This window comes from Bufo bufo, chromosome 2 (genome assembly GCF_905171765.1).
Source record: "Bufo bufo chromosome 2, aBufBuf1.1, whole genome shotgun sequence".
Classification (NCBI taxonomy): Eukaryota; Metazoa; Chordata; class Amphibia; order Anura; family Bufonidae; genus Bufo; species Bufo bufo.
In genome coordinates, this window is record NC_053390.1 from 600324703 (window position 1) to 600344106 (window position 19404).

At 42.0% G+C, this 19404-nt stretch overlaps 1 protein-coding gene across 1 annotated transcript in view; it reads left to right on the forward strand.

Annotated features, from left to right (window-relative positions):
* The first annotated feature begins 3662 nt into the window (after window positions 1–3662).
* The window catches only part of LOC120989922 (glutamyl aminopeptidase), a 66619-nt gene continuing 50877 nt past the window's right edge, over window positions 3663–19404 (forward strand). The window contains exons 1-3 of the mRNA XM_040418373.1: window positions 3663–4364; window positions 16300–16441; window positions 17441–17572. Coding sequence (XP_040274307.1) covers window positions 3700–4364; window positions 16300–16441; window positions 17441–17572 — 939 coding nt within the window. The 5' untranslated portion in view covers window positions 3663–3699. The remainder of the gene's footprint in view (window positions 4365–16299; window positions 16442–17440; window positions 17573–19404) is intronic.

The following is a 19404-nucleotide window of genomic DNA, read 5'->3' on the forward strand; positions in this document are numbered from 1 at the left end:
ACCATAGTTTGTAAACGCTATAACTTTTACCCAAACCATTTTTTTTTTTTTACCCAAACCTTTTTTTTTTATCAAATACATGTAGAACAATAAATTTAGAGAAAAATTTATAAATGGATGTCGTTTCTTTTGCAAAATTTTACAACTGAAAGTGAAAAATGTCATTTTTTTGCAAAAAAATCGTTAAATTTCGATTAACAAAAAAAGTAAAAATGTCAGCAGCAATGAAATACCACCAAATGAAAGCTCTATTAGTGAGAAGAAAAGGAGGTAAAATTCATTTGGGTGGTAAGTTGCATGACCAAGCAATAAACGGTAAAAGTAGTGTAGGTCAGAAGTGTAAAAAGTGGCCTGGTCATTAAGGGTGTTTAAGGTAGGGGGGCTGAAGTGGTTAAGATCCAACAATGTAAAATATGATTTTTTGTCATTTTTCAAGTGGTCTTAAACTTTTAATCAGGACTGTATTCGTACTTTAGAATATTCTAGTTTTTTTTTCAACAGTATCCTCCCTTCTTGTTTGTGGTCCAATGAGAAGGATGCAATGTCTTTGTCTGAGCTTAGCAACATCCTAGCAACCAATAGGAAAGTTGCCTACCCCTTACTATATAAGAACCTCCCCAGCAGCCCTTGTAGGCAGTATTTTGCAGATCTGAGAGAGACAGCAGTGTTATTGCTGTGCTTTCTGCTTTCCTGTGTCATTACATTAGATAGTTAGTTAGTTAGCTTATAAATATAATACAGATAGTTAGTGGGAGATAGTCAGTGTCAGGGACGTGCACACATAGGGATGAAAGGGGGCTTGAGCCCCTGCCCTTTTCATCACCGGCCCCTTAAATGCCCTCCGCTCTTACAGAAATTTTATTTTATTGGAACTTTATTTTTTTTTCATAATGCGCAGATGCTGGCACTCACTGTCACGTGCGCTGCGCATTAATCTTTGTTAATTATCAAGACCAGACCCACTGGCAAGTCACGTGGTACGGGCGGCGCGCACAGGCAGTCTTCTGAGCAGAGAAGAAGAGCTGCCTGGCTGTGTGTGCTCCCGCCCGTCCTGCCCCTGCTGACAAGCCGCCTCAGAGCCTCACCGCCTGCCCCTCCCATCAGGAATCCGGATTCAAGTGTGGGTGAGTGAAGAAAAAGAAAATGATTGATGACATACCACTGCCCTGCGGCCCTGCCCTGCTCACCCAGTTTAATTCCTCCTGTGTGTGCTTGCTTGTGCTGAGTGACTGGGTTGTTGTCTTGTGTTTGTCTTGTCTGTCGGTCTGAGTCACTGTCTGTGTGAGTGTGATGTGTCTGTCTGTGATCGCCCCCCGCTCTGTGCTCTGGCTACTGTGCTGCTGCCTGGCCTGCTGACTGAGCCTGCCACACTCACTGTCATGGAGGTAGTAGGCCATTAGTGGCGGCTGGCGGGAAAAAACAGGGAGGGGGGAGGGTGTATAGGAGAGGAGATGCTCTACCTGCCTGCAAAACCCACCCACTGCCCAGCACACCCATGCTTCAGTTTACAATCATGCCTTTATGGCCCAGAAGGCCAGCACCCCTGCTTTTTGGCTACTTGTGCTGCCTGCCACTGCCATCATGGAGGCTGGTAGTGGCGGGAAAAATGTACCGGGGGGGGGGGGGGGGGTATGATATGTGCTGCCAGGCTGCCTGCAGTGCAAACCCAGGTCCCAGGCCCATGAATCACCCCTGCAGTCTGTGGGGCCACTTCTTGCTGGTACAGTGGCACATTATTGGTGGGCAGTGGCCAGTGGGCACTATATAGGGGCATCTACTGAGGCCACAAAATAGGGGTATATGTTATATGGGGGGTTCTGTACAATGGCATTTTATACTGGGACACGCTATGCTTGCATTGCTTGGTACTATGGGAAAGGGGGAGAGCAGTAATGGGGGTCATCTACCGGGGGCACTAAGAATGTGTATTTGATGTTTGCAATAGGGATCGACCGCTATTGATTTTTTTTATTGCCGATACCGATATTCTGTGAACTTTCAGGCTGTTCTTTTCTGCCGATATTGGACCGTGATATTTGCATACTCTGAGTCGCCTCAATTGTATTGGACTGCACATTGTGATTTCATATCTGTATGTACCTTTTTCTTTTTGCATATACAAAAAAATAAATAAAAAGAATTGACAAAAAATAAAGGAATATGCATTATTACTGTATCTATACATTTATGGAGAACAAGGAAAGACTTTTAGAAAGCAACTAAGCTTTGTGGTACAAACACTTTTTCGATTTTTGTCAAGTGCCCTTTTTTTTTTTTTTAAGCCCCTGCCCTTCAAAATGTCTGTGCACGTCCCTGGTCAGTGTAGGTTAGATAGTGATATAGTGTAGCTGATAGGTTCTGCTGTTCATACATACATGCTACATACATAGTGCTGTGATGTCACAAGTTCACAACAATACTTAGTGCACCAATCACTAATAAGTAGTCACACCTGTTAAAATGTGAAGTTGCACGTATTGCGCCAAAATATTTGCATCATTGGTGCCGATTTTGCAATCGCAAATATACTGTAGCACATGACTCTATCTGAATATAAAGCTATTGTAATGTTCTGCCGGGCCAACCATTTTCTCCAGTCTCAGGAAACTTCTAGCAGCTTGAAAAATGTAGCTATAGTGACCCACACCTGTATTTAGAGCGCATTACATGAATATTACATTGCCGATTTTTCGCGATCAAGGAAATAATCTCGAATTCGTGAATTCTCGAATATATGACGAATATTCTACCAAATATTCGCGAAATGTCGCAAATTCGAATATTGCCCCTGCCACTCATTACTATTAATAATACAAATAGCCCTAATTTGCTGAAACTATAGATTTTATAGATTAAAGGGATTTTCTTGTCATTTATATTGATAACCTATCCTCAGGATAGGTCATCAATATCTGATCTGCCGAGGTCTGACACCTGGGACCCCTGCCAATCAGCTGTTTGAAGAGGAAGTGGAGCTCCCTGCAAGTGCTGCTTCCTCTTCATTACACTACACGTCATCTCTTCTGAAGCAGTGGCATAGTGTAATTACAAGTACCTGCCCCATTCATGTGAATGGAGCAAGTGCTTGTCATTACACTGCACTGTCGAAACTTCTAAGATGACAGGCAGTGTAATGAACAGGAAGTAGTGGTCGCAAGGGAGCGCTGCTTCCTGTTCAAACAGCTGATTGGCGGGGTGCCGGGTGTCAGATCTCCACCAATCAGGTATTGATGACCTATGTTGAGAATAGGTCATCAATATAAATGGCAGGAAAACCCCTTTAAGCCTACAATCTGACATTTCTGGTTGGAAAATCATTACATTTAAACCCAGAATAAGAAAACTATTCACCATGTCTCAATTCACCTATGCAAGAAGGAGATCAATGAGGTAATAATCTAAACTGCATGAGAAGTCATTCCAGCATTAATGACAGGTAATTGCAGCAGCATGGGCAGAGTTCATTGACAAGGTGTCCTTAGGACTTCACTTTAAGGATGCTTTCTGTGTAACATCTCTCCATCATCTATTGCTGATTAACTCAGTTATTTTCAGCTACACTGCCCTGGGAGAGGCGGGGAAGGGAGAGGAGGAGGAGGAAGGGGGAGCTGATAGAAGTATGCTTCAAGTAGTGAAAAGAGTCTCACACCAGCCTGGGCTTAGCAGCTGGGAACATAAGAGCAGCTCACTGTCATCAATATGGGAACCGATTTAGAAGATATGGGCATGTACGAGAAGGGGAGTTCTAAAAAGTACTGCATGAAAGGAAAGCATGTAGCTGCTATTATAGGGGTGGTGGTGGTTGTTGGGCTGGCTGTGGGGCTCGGAGTTGGACTTACTTATCCAGAGCCATGTAAAAGCACCAATGGAGATGTTACCAAGCCACCTTTGCCCAGCACTACTGTATCATCACCACCACCACCACCCAACTCTGAAGCTTGCCCAGCTGAAAACAATGAAAATGGGGACTGGAGTCAGTTCAGACTCCCAAGTTACATTAACCCCCTGCACTATGACCTGGAGCTCCAACCTGAAATGGATAAAGATACATATGATGGTACTGTAACCATCTGGCTGAAGCTGGCTCGCCCAAGTACACATCTGTGGCTACATATCAGGGAGACCAAGATCGTAGGGCAGCCCAGGCTGAGAGATCAAAACAACCAGGAGATCCCCATCAAACATTGCTTTGAATTTAAACGCCATGAGTATGTGGTGGTGGAAGCTGACCAAAGTCTGCAGCCCAATGGCAACAATGAGTTTCTGAATGATACCTACCGTCTGACACTACAATTTGCAGGACAGTTGAATGGCTCCCTGGTGGGCTTCTACAGAACCACCTACCAAGAAAATGGAGTGACCAAGTAATGTATTATTATGAATGAATTTATCAATTGATGATAGTATGTCCTCTTGGTTTGTAATTTATGCTGTGCTGTCATTTGATCAATCATAGCAGTCAACACATACATATAGCATTCCCAAAAGGACTTAGGTGTGCATAGTGGCAATGAGTGGTGCAGAGGATGCAGTAGCTTCTGGGGAAATGGTGGCCAACAAATCTGTATGTCTTAGAAAGTAATTCTATGTGAAGTTTGAGGGCCCTTAAAGTATGCCTCTGCTGCAGATCATTATTTTCACTAGAAAAGTAAATAGTAATCACAGTATGGTTTTCTACTATGACTGGACCATTTTTCATGTAATTTTAGTTCCAGTTTTAGTAAACTACCTATATATAGGACCCTGAATCTCAAAATTCCACAGAGAAAATACTACATTTTACATAAATGTTGAAACTTTTGATCCAAGTTTATTTCATTTAAATTGAGACATGATACTATATGACTTTTCTAATGAGCTTTAGTAAATCATAAAAGGGTTTAAACAAATATTAAACTGGGTTACGCAAGAAGTGAGACAAGGAAATCTGTGCACATGGCCTGCTTATATAGAAATCAATGTAACGGCTCTCAACTCATAAACAAGCGAGGCACTAATTGGGAGCTCAAGATTAGAGATGAGCGAATTTCCGCTTATGAAATTCGTTTGTGATTCGTTTACTGTTAAAAGCAGAATTGCGATATGGATTCCGTTAATACGGACCATAAAGCAATTCTATGACGGAATACATAACGGAATGCCTTTAGAGGCATTCTGTTATTTATTCCGTCACAATAGAAGTCTATGGGCTGCAAAGCGGATCCTCTCCTACATAACGGAAATGGGACGGATCCGTTTTGCAGCCCATAGACTTCTATTATGATGGAATGAATGCATTCCATCATAGAATTGCGTTATGGTCCGTGGTAACGGAATCCATAACGCAATTCTGCGTTTACCAGTAAACGAATCGCAAACGAATTTCAAAATATGAAGATAGGACGTTTAATTATTTATTTTTTTTGCTTACTTTTTACTGTTCATCCAACTATTTATTCAGTATCAATGAAAGTAATAGGAAGACAGAGTGTTTGATAGGAATGCAAACACATGTAGTGTGCCTTCTCTGATTTATAGAAGTTTTTAAGCTCAGCTGAATGGGTTAAATTAGTTTCTATAGGATACTGTTCTAGACTGATGCCCATTGAACTGTGGTGTGAGCTAAGGATTCCTCTCACCATCTCTGCTAAAACATGGTTATGTTTTTGTCAAGTGTCCAAGGTAATTTTCACTCCAGCTGGCACATATATCTTGCACGCTGTCACTAATGAAATGTTACTTAAGAAGCAAATCATGCCCAAGGAACTTTAGCTAGCTCTGTTTGTAGTCAAATTGTCAATGGATATTCGCGCAAACAATAGAATTACAGTTGTATGTCGCCAAAAACGTTGTCTTTGCCAGAGCATCCATTTAAATTTCGATTTTAAAAGTTCAAGTGTTTAATGTCATGTAGCTCAGATTACGATGTATTTGCTGGGCTGATATTCATGCCTTGTGTTCCACTAGTGGTTCTATGGAAATACCCAATATAAACTGCATGTAATCAGTAGTAGTTTTTATCTTAACCTCTCCTTTTGTGGAGATTTAGCAATGCAGAGTACATAGCTATTATAAGCTAAGGGCAACATAATCAAGTTGAGAGCTTAAGGGCTCTTTCACACGAGCGGATGCCGTGCGTGGAATCCGCTGCGTGAAAGAGAGCCGAGCCGCGCTCTGGACAGCAGAGACCTGGAGCACTAACATGACTGATAATGCTCCGTGCCTCTCTGTGATCTTTTTACTACAAAATCATAGTGACAACTTTATCTCACTGTGATTTTGTAGTAAAAAGATCACAGAGCGGCACAGAGCATTATCAATCATGTTAGTGCTCCAGGTCTCTGCTGTCCAGAGCGTGGCTTGGCTCTCTTTCACGCAGCGGATTACCCACATGGCGTCCGCTCGTGTGAAAGAGCCCAAATGGCCATCTCTTTTCTATTCTCCAAATTATTCACCTGAACTTCTCAGGAGGTGTTCATTTATGATTGCCAGGGTCACTACTGCTATATTTTAGTGCTGGTGATTAAAGCACCAGGTCTTGACATGTGAAAAAAAAGAAGAGAACAAGCAACTGATGACAAGTAAGAAAAAAAATAAAAATAACTTTACAAAAATTCAGCCTGGTCTGAAAACAGCAGGTAGCCATATCAATGGCTACCTGCTGTTTTCAAATTTGTATATGGCAGTGATTACTTCCCACAAATCTTTACGTTCACTTATGAAATTTGAACATCAAGGAGCCCCAGGTAGAGAAGATTTCAGGGTCTACATAACATGAGCATCCCTTTGGTGCAAAAGTAGTATTTTCTCCTGAGGGGGCCCAAAAGTACTTGACATGTGGAAACAGAGAAGTTTAGAAGAGAAGTTACAAGCGCATATGTGGACTTAGCCTAAACTAAAGTATTTTCTGAATCCATACAAGATAGGTATTGCTATTTGCAAACGTACCCAACTGTTAGTTTAGATATGCGTAAATACAGTCCTCTACATTGAAATTGCAAAATCAAGAAGGAAAAGCTGAGGAATTATGGAACTCACAGGATTGGCATACATGTGAATGATATGCAAATTGTAAAAATTTAAGCAAAATAATCTTGATTTATTCAGTATTGAGTATGAGTTCCACAAGCAGAAATACATGCACTTACATGCCTTGATATGCCACTTATGAGGATACTGATGGTTGTCTGTGAAATATTCTGCAACGCTGAATGCAATTGGGCACAGAAATCATCAAGATCTGCTACTGCCAGATTCCTTTGTAATTGACAACCAATGACGTCCCAGATGTGCTCGATGGGAGACAAGTCCGGAGTCACTGCAGGCCATGGTAGCATATTTAGGCAATGCAGGCTGCTCAGAGTAGCCCAAGCAACATGCAACCTGGTGTTATTCTGTTGGAAAATGGCTCCTTGGACACTGTGGAGACATGGCCATAGTACTGGTTCCATGACACAGAGATAAAAGTGTACCTGAAATAAAAACTAGAAAGGTTCGGCGCACTGTAAATTATGTCACCCCACACTATAATCCTGGAAGTAGGGCCGGTGTGATGTTCCCTTGTGAAGGCCTCGTCTTGTCCTCATGGTATGCAGATCAGTGTCCGACTATCCTTGCATCCAAGACAAAAGCGAAACTCATTGCTGAAAAGGCTAGAACTTCATTCCAGCCTCCGTTGCTGTCTTGCTGTGCACCATGATAGCCTCTAAGAGTGGTGCCGTGAGGTCAATGGAACACCTGTAGCTGGACATCTGGCTCATAGCCCAGTGTCGTGCAGAGGCCTTCTGATGGTTTGTGTAGACACTGTTTGCCTCCCTTGTCTTGGGATATGATGTTCAATTTCACTTGCAGTACAGAATGGTTCGCTAAACACCATTCTTCTAATCAGACGGTCCATTCACCTCCGTTCATTGTTCTGTCATCCACCAGGACATGCAACGTTGAACAGTACTGACATCTCAGCCTAGGCATGTAGTGATCTACTGGAGTCATAAAGCAAGATCTCTCAGTTTAAAGGGTTTCTGTCACCCCGCAAAACTCATATTTTTTTTTTTGGATAGTTAGATTCCTCATAGAGCGATATAGGAGAATATAATAGTCTTACTTTCATGCGGCCGATTCTTTATAAAACGAACTTTTATAATATGTAAATGAGGGCTCTACCAGCAAGTAGGGCGTCTACTTGCTGGTAGCTGCTGCAGAAATCCGCCCCCTCGCCGTGTTGATTGACAGGGCCAGCCGTGATCTCCTCCTCCGGCCGGCCCTGTCAGTAATTCAAAAATCGCGCGCCTCGCGTCATTCGGCGCAGGCGCTCTGAGATGAGGAGGCTCGTATCCTCAGCACTCCCTCAGTGCGCCTGCGCCGATGACATCACCGAAAGTGAAGACGTCATCGGCGCAGGTGCACTGAGGGAGTGCTGAGGAGACGAGCCTCCTCATCTCAGAGCGCCTGCGCCGAATGACGCGAGGCGCGCGATTTTTGAATTACTGACAGGGCCGGCCGGAGGAGGAGATCACGGCTGGCCCTGTCAATCAACACGGCGAGGGGGCGGATTTCTGCAGCAGCTACCAGCAAGTAGACGCCCTACTTGCTGGTAGAGCCCTCATTTACATATTATAAAAGTTCGTTTTATAAAGAATCGGCCGCATGAAAGTAAGTAAGAGCATTATATTCTTCCATATCGCACTATGAGGAATCTAACTATCCAAAAAAAAAAATATGAGTTTTGCAGGGTGACAGAAACCCTTTAAGGATTTGTTCCTCTCAGTTTGCAACAAGTGGTGATAACTGGCATGTTGACAAAGAGTAGGCATTTTGCTATCATATCACACAACTTGATCCACTTTTTATAAGTTTCATTGGCTAAAAAACTATGCTTTCAGTCTGCTTTTATGCTCCTTCCACATGACACAGATTGGAGCTAGATGCTTGAAAATCTGGAAGATCTGCAGATCTTAGGCAATACATTGATTTGCATAACCTCATGACTTTTCATTTTTGGTGTTGCAATCAACTTTGAGGAGTGTATATCTATCAAATGATAACTTTGTAGGGTATTTAAAATTCAGATCTGATCTCATTTGCAGAATATGTGTATCTCTTTATGTCAACCTCTACTCTATCAATGTGCTGCTGTCAGAGATATTAATGATGCCTGTCAGCAGATAAAGACTGCCTCTGACAGGGGCACATCTTTTTTGGCTTTGCATGATCATTGCTGCTTGCAAAGAAACATTTCTGATAAGAGGAATTGCATTAAAACTTGCTGTGTTAGAATGTATGAAAAGTACCAGAGCTTCATTGTAGAGACTTTTCTGAATGACATTTAAAACTCTGCCAGTTGCTTCTTAGCAACAGACTTAGAAATGTCATTTTTTTTACAACAGTAAATGCAAGTGGCATGCTCCCTTAAACGATATTCTTTAAAGGATTTCTCCTTTAAAGATAAACTGACACAATTTAAATGAAATGCTACACATCTCACTGAAAGGAAAGTGTTTTTTTTAAACCAAACCTTGACTTGGCTAAGCCAAACATAAATGTGTTTTTAATGTGGAAAGAGTAAAAGATCACAGCGATAATTTAGTACTATGATACTGAGGCTGGATTCCAGAAGTTCTTACATTGTCCTGAACATCTGAACTTCTGTCATTTTACCTGAAAGGATGTTGCTAAACCCAAATCAGGAGATTAGGACCCGATCAGGTCAGTGTTATGATACTTTTCAGGCTGTTGGGACATAAGTCACTAAAGGGAGTCTGTCATCTCCAAAATCACTTTCAAAGTAAGGCCCTATTTATGCCCATTGACTATAACGGGTTCCTCAGCAAATATGTCTTGAGCGTTTTTTGTCAGGCCGAATCCCAGCATATTTGCTGTGGAGCAGCCAGATCTCTGCCGTATCACATTATAGTCAATGGGGATCCGGTGATACACAGTTGTATCTGGCAATGCCAGATGTGGTGAGCTCCGGTAGCCTGATCCTCAGTCAGATCAGGTTGCTGGATTCCAAACTCAACTGTGAACGGTCCTAAGCTCACAGTGTCCAGTATAACGGGGTAGCCAATCAATAAATTCAGTAGCCCCGCCATCCACTGCTGAGGCCAGTGACACTGTACAAAAGAGAAGGAGTATACATACATAATACAGACAGATGCAGTAAGCATGAACAAAACGAGTTACAAACTGGTACAGAAGGAGAGAGGGCCCTGCCCGCGAGGGCTTACATTCCACATGGTATAGGAGAAGGACACAGTAGGTGCGGGTGATGTTGGTCATGGTGGTATAGAGGCAGCAGGGTCACTGGTTGTAGGCTTGTCTGAAGAGGCGGGTTTTCATGTTTCTTTTAAAGGATTCCACTGTAGGTGAGAGTCTGATATGTTGGGGTAGCGAGTTCCAGAGTGTGGGGAATGCATGGGAGAAAGGAGGTCTTGTGAGGATTGGAGATTACGTGTGGGGATGTATCGGGAAAGTAGCTCAGAGATGTATGGAGGGGACAGGTTGTGGACGGCCTTATATGTATTTTTTTGTATTTTAAAATTAATTTGCTGGGCAATGGGAAGCCAGTGAAAAGATTGGCAGAGAGGAGAGGCAGAGGAGTAATGGGGATGAGAGCTGGATTAGTTGGGCAGCAGAGTTGAGGATAGATTGGAGGGGTGCGAGGGTGCTAGATGGAAGGCCAGATAGAAGGATGTTACAGTAGTCTAGGTGGGAGATGATGAGGCCATGTACAAGCATTTTTGCTGACTTCTGGTTGAGGAATACGCAGATGCGAGAGATATTTTTGAGTTGAAGGCGGCAGGTGGTGAAAATGCGGTTTGAAGGACAGGGCAGAATCCAAGGTTACTCCAAGGCAGTGGACTTGGTTGACTAGGGAGAGTGTGCAGCCGTTGATTGTGATAGATAGGTCTGTTGGGGGACTGAGCAAGATGGTGGAAAGATTATAAATTCTCTTTTATCCATGTTAAGTTTTAGAAAGCGAGAGGAGAAGAGGGAGGATATAGAAGATAGGCATTGTGGGATTCTGGATAGAAAGGTGGTGATGTCTGGACCATATAGGTAAATTTGTGTCGTCAGCATAAAAGTGATACTGAAATCCATGGGACTCCATGAGCTGTCCCAGGCCAAAGGTGTAGATTGAAAATAGCAGGGGTCCTAGGACAGAGCCTTGCAGGGAGACCAACAGAGAGGGAATGAGACGAGGTGGTGTGAGAGTAGAAGACACTAAATCTCTGGTCTGTGAGGTATGATGTGATCCAGGAGATAATAACAGTATGGCTTAAAAGTAACATATATGGGGAGATACATAATATATCTACTGTGGACATCTTTGTGTAGTGGGGAAATTCTCTGACCTCTCTGGCCTTTTCACAAAGTAGGGAGTTGTGCAGCTGAGAATGTAGAACTGTGTAAAGGTCAATATGTTAGAATCTTACTGGAGCCTGCATGGGTCTGGTGATTTTACAGATCATTGGAAACTACATGGAAGTGTGTGGTCGCACAGTTGGTACTGGTAATCTAGTTTTACAACTGGGTGTTAGAGATAAGGTTAGTGACAGTTAATAAAGATTGGAAAAGTTTTCCAAGTAATACAAGATCAAAGGTAAACTGGTCGCACATGGACAGATCCAGTAAATCATTCTCTGAGTAATTATTTCCAAAGTGATGAAGAAGGGGGCATTTAGTAATGTTCACTACATGCCCAGTGAGTGTTAGTATAATTTTTGCTGAAGCTTGTGAATCACTTAATTTTCTAGTATAGATTAAAGCAAATTATAATATTTCAGATCTATTGAATGCTAAAGATGAAACGCATAAATTAAAGGGAATCTGTCACCAGAGATCTCCCTATAAAACTGTTAGCATAGACACATAGCTGTGGTTCACCTGATTAAAATGCTTTTTTTCTTTTGTTTTTGTTTTTTGTCTTGTTGATCCGAGGCTCCATTCCTGAGTTTCCTGCTCCGTTTCTTAATATGCAAATAAGGCCTTTGGTGCAATGAGGGCGTCATCGTTGCTCTTTTTGCTCCCAAGCTCCGCTCCTTTTTGTGGCCAGTCCCTCCCAGGCTGCTTTGATTGACAGGGCCAGGTTGTGTGCAAAGCAATGAGGGAGGGGCTAGTCACAGAAATGAGTGGTGCTTGGGTGCACCAAGAGACTAATTTGCATATTAAGAAATAGTATCATAACTCAGGAGCGGAGCCTTGGATCAACAAAAAAAAAACAACTGCATTTTAATCAGGTGAACTATGTTTCTATGCAGGTAGCGAGGTGTCTTGTGACAGATTCCCTTTAAGAACAGTATGAAAAAACCTGTCCAGCAGACAGCTGGACTACCAACTACCCTGTGTACATGCCGACATGTGTTCTCAGTGGGACATTTCTGACAGCAGCTTATCTCTTATATGAACAAAGGAAATCTAACATGCCTGATCCTTCCTCCCCTGACATATGCAATCGGGCTCAGGTTCCATACGTCCAATACTATCCCTTCAGCCTGGCTGATAGTACATCTTTATATACTAACCTGAGCCTGGAATATTAATAAAGCATACGTCTAATTTCAACAAGTGAGAGTGCTGTGAAAATCTTATGGATACTATTATGCTGTTTTGCTATCAGATCTCAGGTTTATCTGCCAGCAAACAATATGTAGGGTCTGTCATCTGTCCAAAAGACATCCCTTTTTTTTATAACCATTCCTTATAGGTTTCCCCAAAAATGGGCAATGCCGTCCCTCCTTCCCCCATAGACATGTTTGAGGCTGAGGGAATAAAGGGTTATTATGGCCACTTTAAAGAGGACCTTCCAGCTTTGCTGACATGTCTCTTAGTAAATACTTGTTTCCCCACGTAGCATGCATGTTTTTTTGTCTGGCTGAATCCCAGCATATTTGCCGGGTAGCGGCCAGATCTCCGCCGGACCCTATTATATTCACTGGGGCCAGTAGACATTCTGGTATCAGTCAGCAATGCCTGATTCAGAGAGCCGGAACAGCCTACTAGAACTAGTAAGGCAGTGTTAAACTAGCTTAAAATAGGGGAGGGTAGCTGACAGATCCTCTTCAATGGTTAACGCTTATTCCATCCCATGATGTCTATGGGCTCTGATAATGCATGCTGGCTATAGCCCTTGTTGATGCAGATAGCAGGGGGCAATCAACGTGCTGTTATTGTTAATTAGTGCACATTACTGCCTATGCAAAACAGCTTGTTTTAATATTTTGTTGATTTTTGTAGTGCTTTTTTTTTGCCCGGGAGCATAAAGAAAAAGTTTATGCTAATTTACAGTACAGACCAAAAGTTTGGACACACCTTCTCATTCAAAGAGTTTTCTTTATTTTCATGACTATGAAAATTGTAGATTCACACTGAAGGCATCAAAACTATGAATTAACACATGTGGAATTATATACATAACAAACAAGTGTGAAACAACTGAAAATATGTCATATTCTAGGTTCTTCAAAGTAGCACCCTTTTGCTTTGATTACTGCTTTGCACGCTCTTAGCATTCTCTTGATGAGCTTCAAGAGGTAGTCCCCTGAAATGGTTTTCACTTCACAGGTGTACCCTGTCAGGTTTAATAAGTGGGATTTCTTGCCTTATAAATGGGGTTGGGACTATCAGTTGCGTTGAGGAGAAGTCAGGTGGATACACAGCTGATAGTCCTACTTAATAGACTGTTAGAATTTGTATTATGGCAAGAAAAAAGCAGCTAAGTAAAGAAAAACGAGTGGCCATCATTACTTTAAGAAATGAAGGTCAGTCAGTCAGCCGAAAAATTGGGAAAAGTTTAAAAGTAAGGGCTATTTGACCATGAAGGAGAGTGATGGGGTGCTGCGCCAGATGACCTGGCCTCCACCGTCACCGGACCTGAACCCAATCGAGATGGTTTGGGGTGAGCTGGACCGCAGAGTGAAGGCAAAAGGGCCAACAAGTGCTAAGCATCTCTGGGAACTCCTTCAAGACTGTTGGAAGACCATTTCAGAGGACTACCTCTTGAAGCTCATCAAGAGAATGCCAAGAGTGTGCAAAGCAGTAATCAAAGCAAAAGGTGGCTACTTTGAAGAACCTAGAATATGACATATTTTCAGTTGTTTCACACTTGTTTGTTATGTATATAATTCCACATGTGTTAATTCATAGTTTTGATGCCTTCATAGTCATGAAAATAAAGAAAACTCTTTGAATGAGAAGGTGTGTCCAAACTTTTGGTCTGTACTGTATGTGTTTTAACCATGAGTCCCTGAGTGTGGCAAAAACTTGATCATCTCCCTTAAGTTTGTGAGATTTCAATTCTTGAGTTTTGAATTAATGCATCTTGGTCTCTGAAAGTTTAAATAAAAGGCTGTTATTAAAGAGTCACAATTATGCAATAACATTATGGACGACAAAGAGGGAGCTAAGCATGGTTAAGTTATGTTTACAGGGGGGGAGGAAGGAGGAAAAAGTTTCATAATATGCATCAACAGGGATCACTTTGGAAATTGCTCACTAGAAGGTCACCTCATCCCAGTATTTATTTAACTTGGGGCATCTCCAAGTGAGGTGGATCCAGACAGCAATTGGACTGTTTTACACAAATTCTTTTCAAAAAGCATGCTGAGTACTATAGTCTGTGTGCAAACATAAATTCAGTGACACAGTTTGTCTTAAAGGGGTTTTCCAGGACTCCTATACTGATGACTTACCCAATAGATAGGTAGGTCATTAATATCTGATTGGTAAGGGTCCGACATTCGGAACCCCCGCTAATCAGATGTTTGAAGGGACTGACCTCAACTGAATGGGCCTGAGCTGCAGTACCAAGCACGGCCGGTATTCAATGTACTTCACTGTGGGTTGTTAGCTGTGAGGAGGCAGCAGAGCTCAATGTGGTGCAGCTGATCAACAACACAACAACGAAACATTTGTAAAGCGTTTGGCAGGGCATTCCACTAGGTAGGGGCAACATGACAGAAAGCTCTGGCTCCAAAGGTTTTTAGTTGAATTCTGGGGGTGTTCAAGTTATTGGATTCTTTTGATCTGAGGTTGTGTGAGGTGTGACGCAGATGCAACAAAACCTTCAGGTATCCAGGGCCTAGGTCGTGTAGGGATTTGAATGTTAGCACGCCAATTTTGAAAAGGATTCTCCATTTTATGTGTAACCAGTGTAGTGAGCAGAGGATTGGTGTTATGTGACAGTGGCGGGGTTGGCTTGTTAACCGTCTTGCGGCAGCATTCTGTACTAGCTTCAGGCGGTCTAGTTCTTTATTAGGAAGGCCTACATAGAGGGCATTGCGATAGTCCAGCCATGATGTGATGAAGGCGTGAACTAGGGTTGGAAGATCTTCTGAAGGAATGAGGTGCTTAATTTTTCGATATTCCTTAGGTGAAAAAAGGAGTGTTTCACCACAGCTGAAATTTGTTTCCTGAGGTTTAACTCCTTATCCATCAGTAAACCCAAGCTGCGCACAGTGTTGGAGTGGGGCTTCCAGGTGTTGGACCCCCACTGATCAGATATTGATGACTTATACCGTCGTTAGTTTAACAAAACACATACCACTAACATGATTGAAATAAAATTATGTTCATGACCACATCTTCACACTCTTGTAGGATTAGATCAATGTTGGTGCTATATGAATACAACCTGAAATAATTATTATTTGATAATGAATTTTCATAGAATTTTGCCAGTACGAACCACTTTCTCACATTAATATTTCAAAATAGCTTGTCAGTCAAACCAGGGAATTTGCTGAAAGGACAACACCTCATTCAGCCAACCAATACCCTGCCCTGTACTGACGAGGGGTAAGAAACCAGAAATGGGCATCAAGATTGATATTTTTTTTTAATCTAATATTCCGCTATTACAGAATAAACACATAATTAGGATGTCATTATGATACAATAGCTACAAAGGAATTAAAAATCTTGTAAAGAAGTATGCTTGTAGTTTATCATTTGCCAAGGAGGACTTCCAGCCTGATTTATTGTGTTTTCTTGAATAACACTTAAGGGGGGGGGAGGGCATCATCAGCACAAATAAACTCAACATAGCTGAGATTCCTCAATAATTAATCCTGTGAGTGGGTTGGTAAATTAACATGTAAATTGTCAGCATACGTTGGGCAGGCCACAAGAATCGCTTGCTTCTTATATGTTGGTTGTTTCTTTGTTTTATTAGGTAGTCAGTAGCATTTGGAATTATACATTTGTAAGATCTGAAAATATCACCTCATATGACGTGTTACAGAATGTTTAAACATCCCTGTTGAGATCTGAGGAACTCATTTGCAGGAAAAAGACACTAAATATTGTAATTTCTTTCCCAAGGAGCATTGCAGCTACAGATCATGAGCCAACAGATGCACGGAAGTCATTCCCATGTTTCGATGAGCCAAATAAAAAAGCAACTTACACGATTTCCATTATGCACAAGCAAGAGTACAATGTCCTCTCCAATATGCCTATTGAGGTAAATATGGAATAACTATTTGTCTTCTGCCTATAACCATAGTAGTCCATCCTAACCACACTGATATCTTTTTGGGTAGGGAATCATTCTGAAGCAATTCATGCATTCTATAGAGCAGGTTAAAAGGGAGTGTGTCATCTCCATTTTTTTTCCCTCCGGGTGCTCCGGTTTCCTCCCATACTCCAAAGACATACTGATAGGGACCTTAGATTGTGAGCCCCATTGAGGACAGTTGGATGCTAATGTCTGTAAGGTCCTGCGGAATATAGTAGCATAAGTGCATAAAATAATTAAATAAATAAATAAAAATATATGTCCTTTTCCTGATCAGCATTCCAAGTGCCAAACAAATGTAATGGTTGTGAAATGAAGGGGGAAATACAGCCAGGATTACATGGCGACCACTCAGATGAATGGCTGTTGCAATACATGGACTATGGGAGCTTACAGAGCTGGTTCATAGAGAAAAATGCCGAATCCTCCCCATCCAGGAAGGGGGGGGGGGGGAGCCGACTGGGGACTTAAAGTTGCCCCAGAACAAATGCTAACAGTGGCCCTGTTTTGTAGTTGGGTCCAAATTGATGGAAAGCAGGGTCAGAAATACCATATTGTGGCACATTTTTACCACCCCAACAGTGCCATATACCACAGTCCATTACAAAATACATCCCCAAAAACTTCCACTAGCCCACAAGGATATTTCCCTGTAAGATCTATGACCAATCCACCCCTGTCCATATGACACGTAAATGGGTTGTCTTCACAAGACCAATATTTTAAGATATTATGATGCCAACAGCAGGAAATAAGAGTAGGGACTGAATATTTGAGTGTCCTGCAACAGAAATAGTCACATGTCAATTAAACTGCGGGAAAGTTCATATCAACAATTGCATATATGAATGGCGGGAAATGAGAATTGAACATATTAGCTACACAAAAGATGGATGAACTCTATTTCAGGTTGTGACAGTATCCCAAACTTTTTTTTCTATTTAGCATACTCATGACCACGGAAATGGCTGGAACCACACACAATTCCATAAGTCAGTGCCTATGAGTACATACTTGGTTGCTTTTGCAGTCCACCAATTCACATTTGAGGAGAGAATTTCAACTCGAGGGGTTCCTGTAAGTAATAATCTTTTTTAAAAAGCTGAAAATATAATTTCTATATTTGTGTAACAAATGCTAAGTTCTCATTGATGTTCTCTCATCTACTCTTAGTTTACTGGGGGACTGGTCATTGCTAAATCATTAAGTGTATTACTTGGGGCCCCTAATCCAGAATCATCAGTTATATTCCAGGGATGAGAGTAGCTACAACTCTTGAGGACCTGCAGCTCTATGTGTTACATGGACAGCCCATTGATTCACTGGGAACTGTGTAATTCTTTGTTTACTCTGTGGTGAAATTCCAGGGAAATCGAATAATAACTGACAGTTTCTTCCACATATTAAGTTGATCTGTGGGTGTTAAAAAGTAAATTTGATGGATAATCCTTGACCCTAACATGGCACCCTACTCGATGGGGTAGCAATTGAGGCAGACACAGCAGAGTTCAAAAGAAGAGAACTTTACTCCTGTTGGCATAACAAGCATAGTGCTTATGCAGCCGGAGTAGAGGATGGGAGTGGTAGTGGCCCTAATGTAGTGTAGTTGTGTCACAGTGTCCTACCTCAAGGCCATCCCTCCCTGGGGTCCATTGCAGTGAAATTTGTAGCACTCAAGAATGAGGCAAGAGTTGAACATAATAAAGTCCTTTTTTACTTAGTGCAACGTAGAACTTGAAAATACAAACCGTGCCAGAAGGTTTTAGTGCAATTCTCTTCGACACCAGTAAGGATATTGAGGCAGGTTGGTTGGTGGCCATTCAGCACTTGATACTGACTTGGTGGTTGCTTGGTGATGAGGGTGGCTTAGCTGTATTCCCTCACTTCACAGCAGTGTCTGTACACGCTGAATATAGCAGTTCACTCTGCTGTCTTTATCCTCTCAAGGCTTTACTTGAGGCAATTTCTGTAGCAGGAGTAGGACCAGCCCACTCCCACCAAGAGGGGGGGGGGGGGGAACAGGGTGGTTAACCCTGTTCCTGCCAATCTTTGCCATACCTTCCTTGCTGGTAGTGATAGCCAGGAAACAAACAGTGAAATACAATGCATAACAATAAGCACTAAGCCAGTTACAAACAGTGATACTGAGCTTGGCAGTTACAGTTTCTATCAGGCACTCAACATGATGGTTACAGTCGTAATGTGCACACAGCTGGGTGTGCATTTGGCAGTCTCATAGAAGTGAATGGAGCAGTGGTTACACATGCGACCCACTACTCCATTCTTAATGGGCAGTTCGGCGGCACTTGCCAAACATCTAAACTCCTGATTATCTCTTAGAGAAGCAAAAGACTGAGCAGGTTAAAATCTAATATGCCCTATCCCTTTTTCCCACACATGTTATGGGCTTGTACCCATTGAATTTGAGCAATTCTAGTTGAAATAGGGTAAATAAGCAGCGCCATTTAGAGGTCTGATCCTTATACAGATTTTGACCTCATTAGGAAATATCTACAGTTGTATACAGATCGGAAGCACTGGAGGTTGCTACAAGCCACAAAGATTTTGCTGTACAATGGTGTTCAAAAAATAGCAGCAAGTTTAAAAACGTAAAAATGTCATCCAACTTCTGACACCTCTGAACAGGTATTCCAGTCCAGGATGATTGGACTACATTCCCCAGTTCTTTTGCTTTTTGGGTTTTGCTTCATAAACCCCATTTTTTATGTCACTCCACAGGTTCTCTATGGGACTGAGGTCAGGGGACTAGGCTGGCCACTCCATTACCTCAATCCTGTTTGTCTGTAACCAAGATGTCATTCACTTACTGGTGTGTTTTGGGTCATTGTTGTGTTGTCCATTTCAAGAGCATTTCTTCTTTAGCATTGGGCAATATGATCTCAAGTATA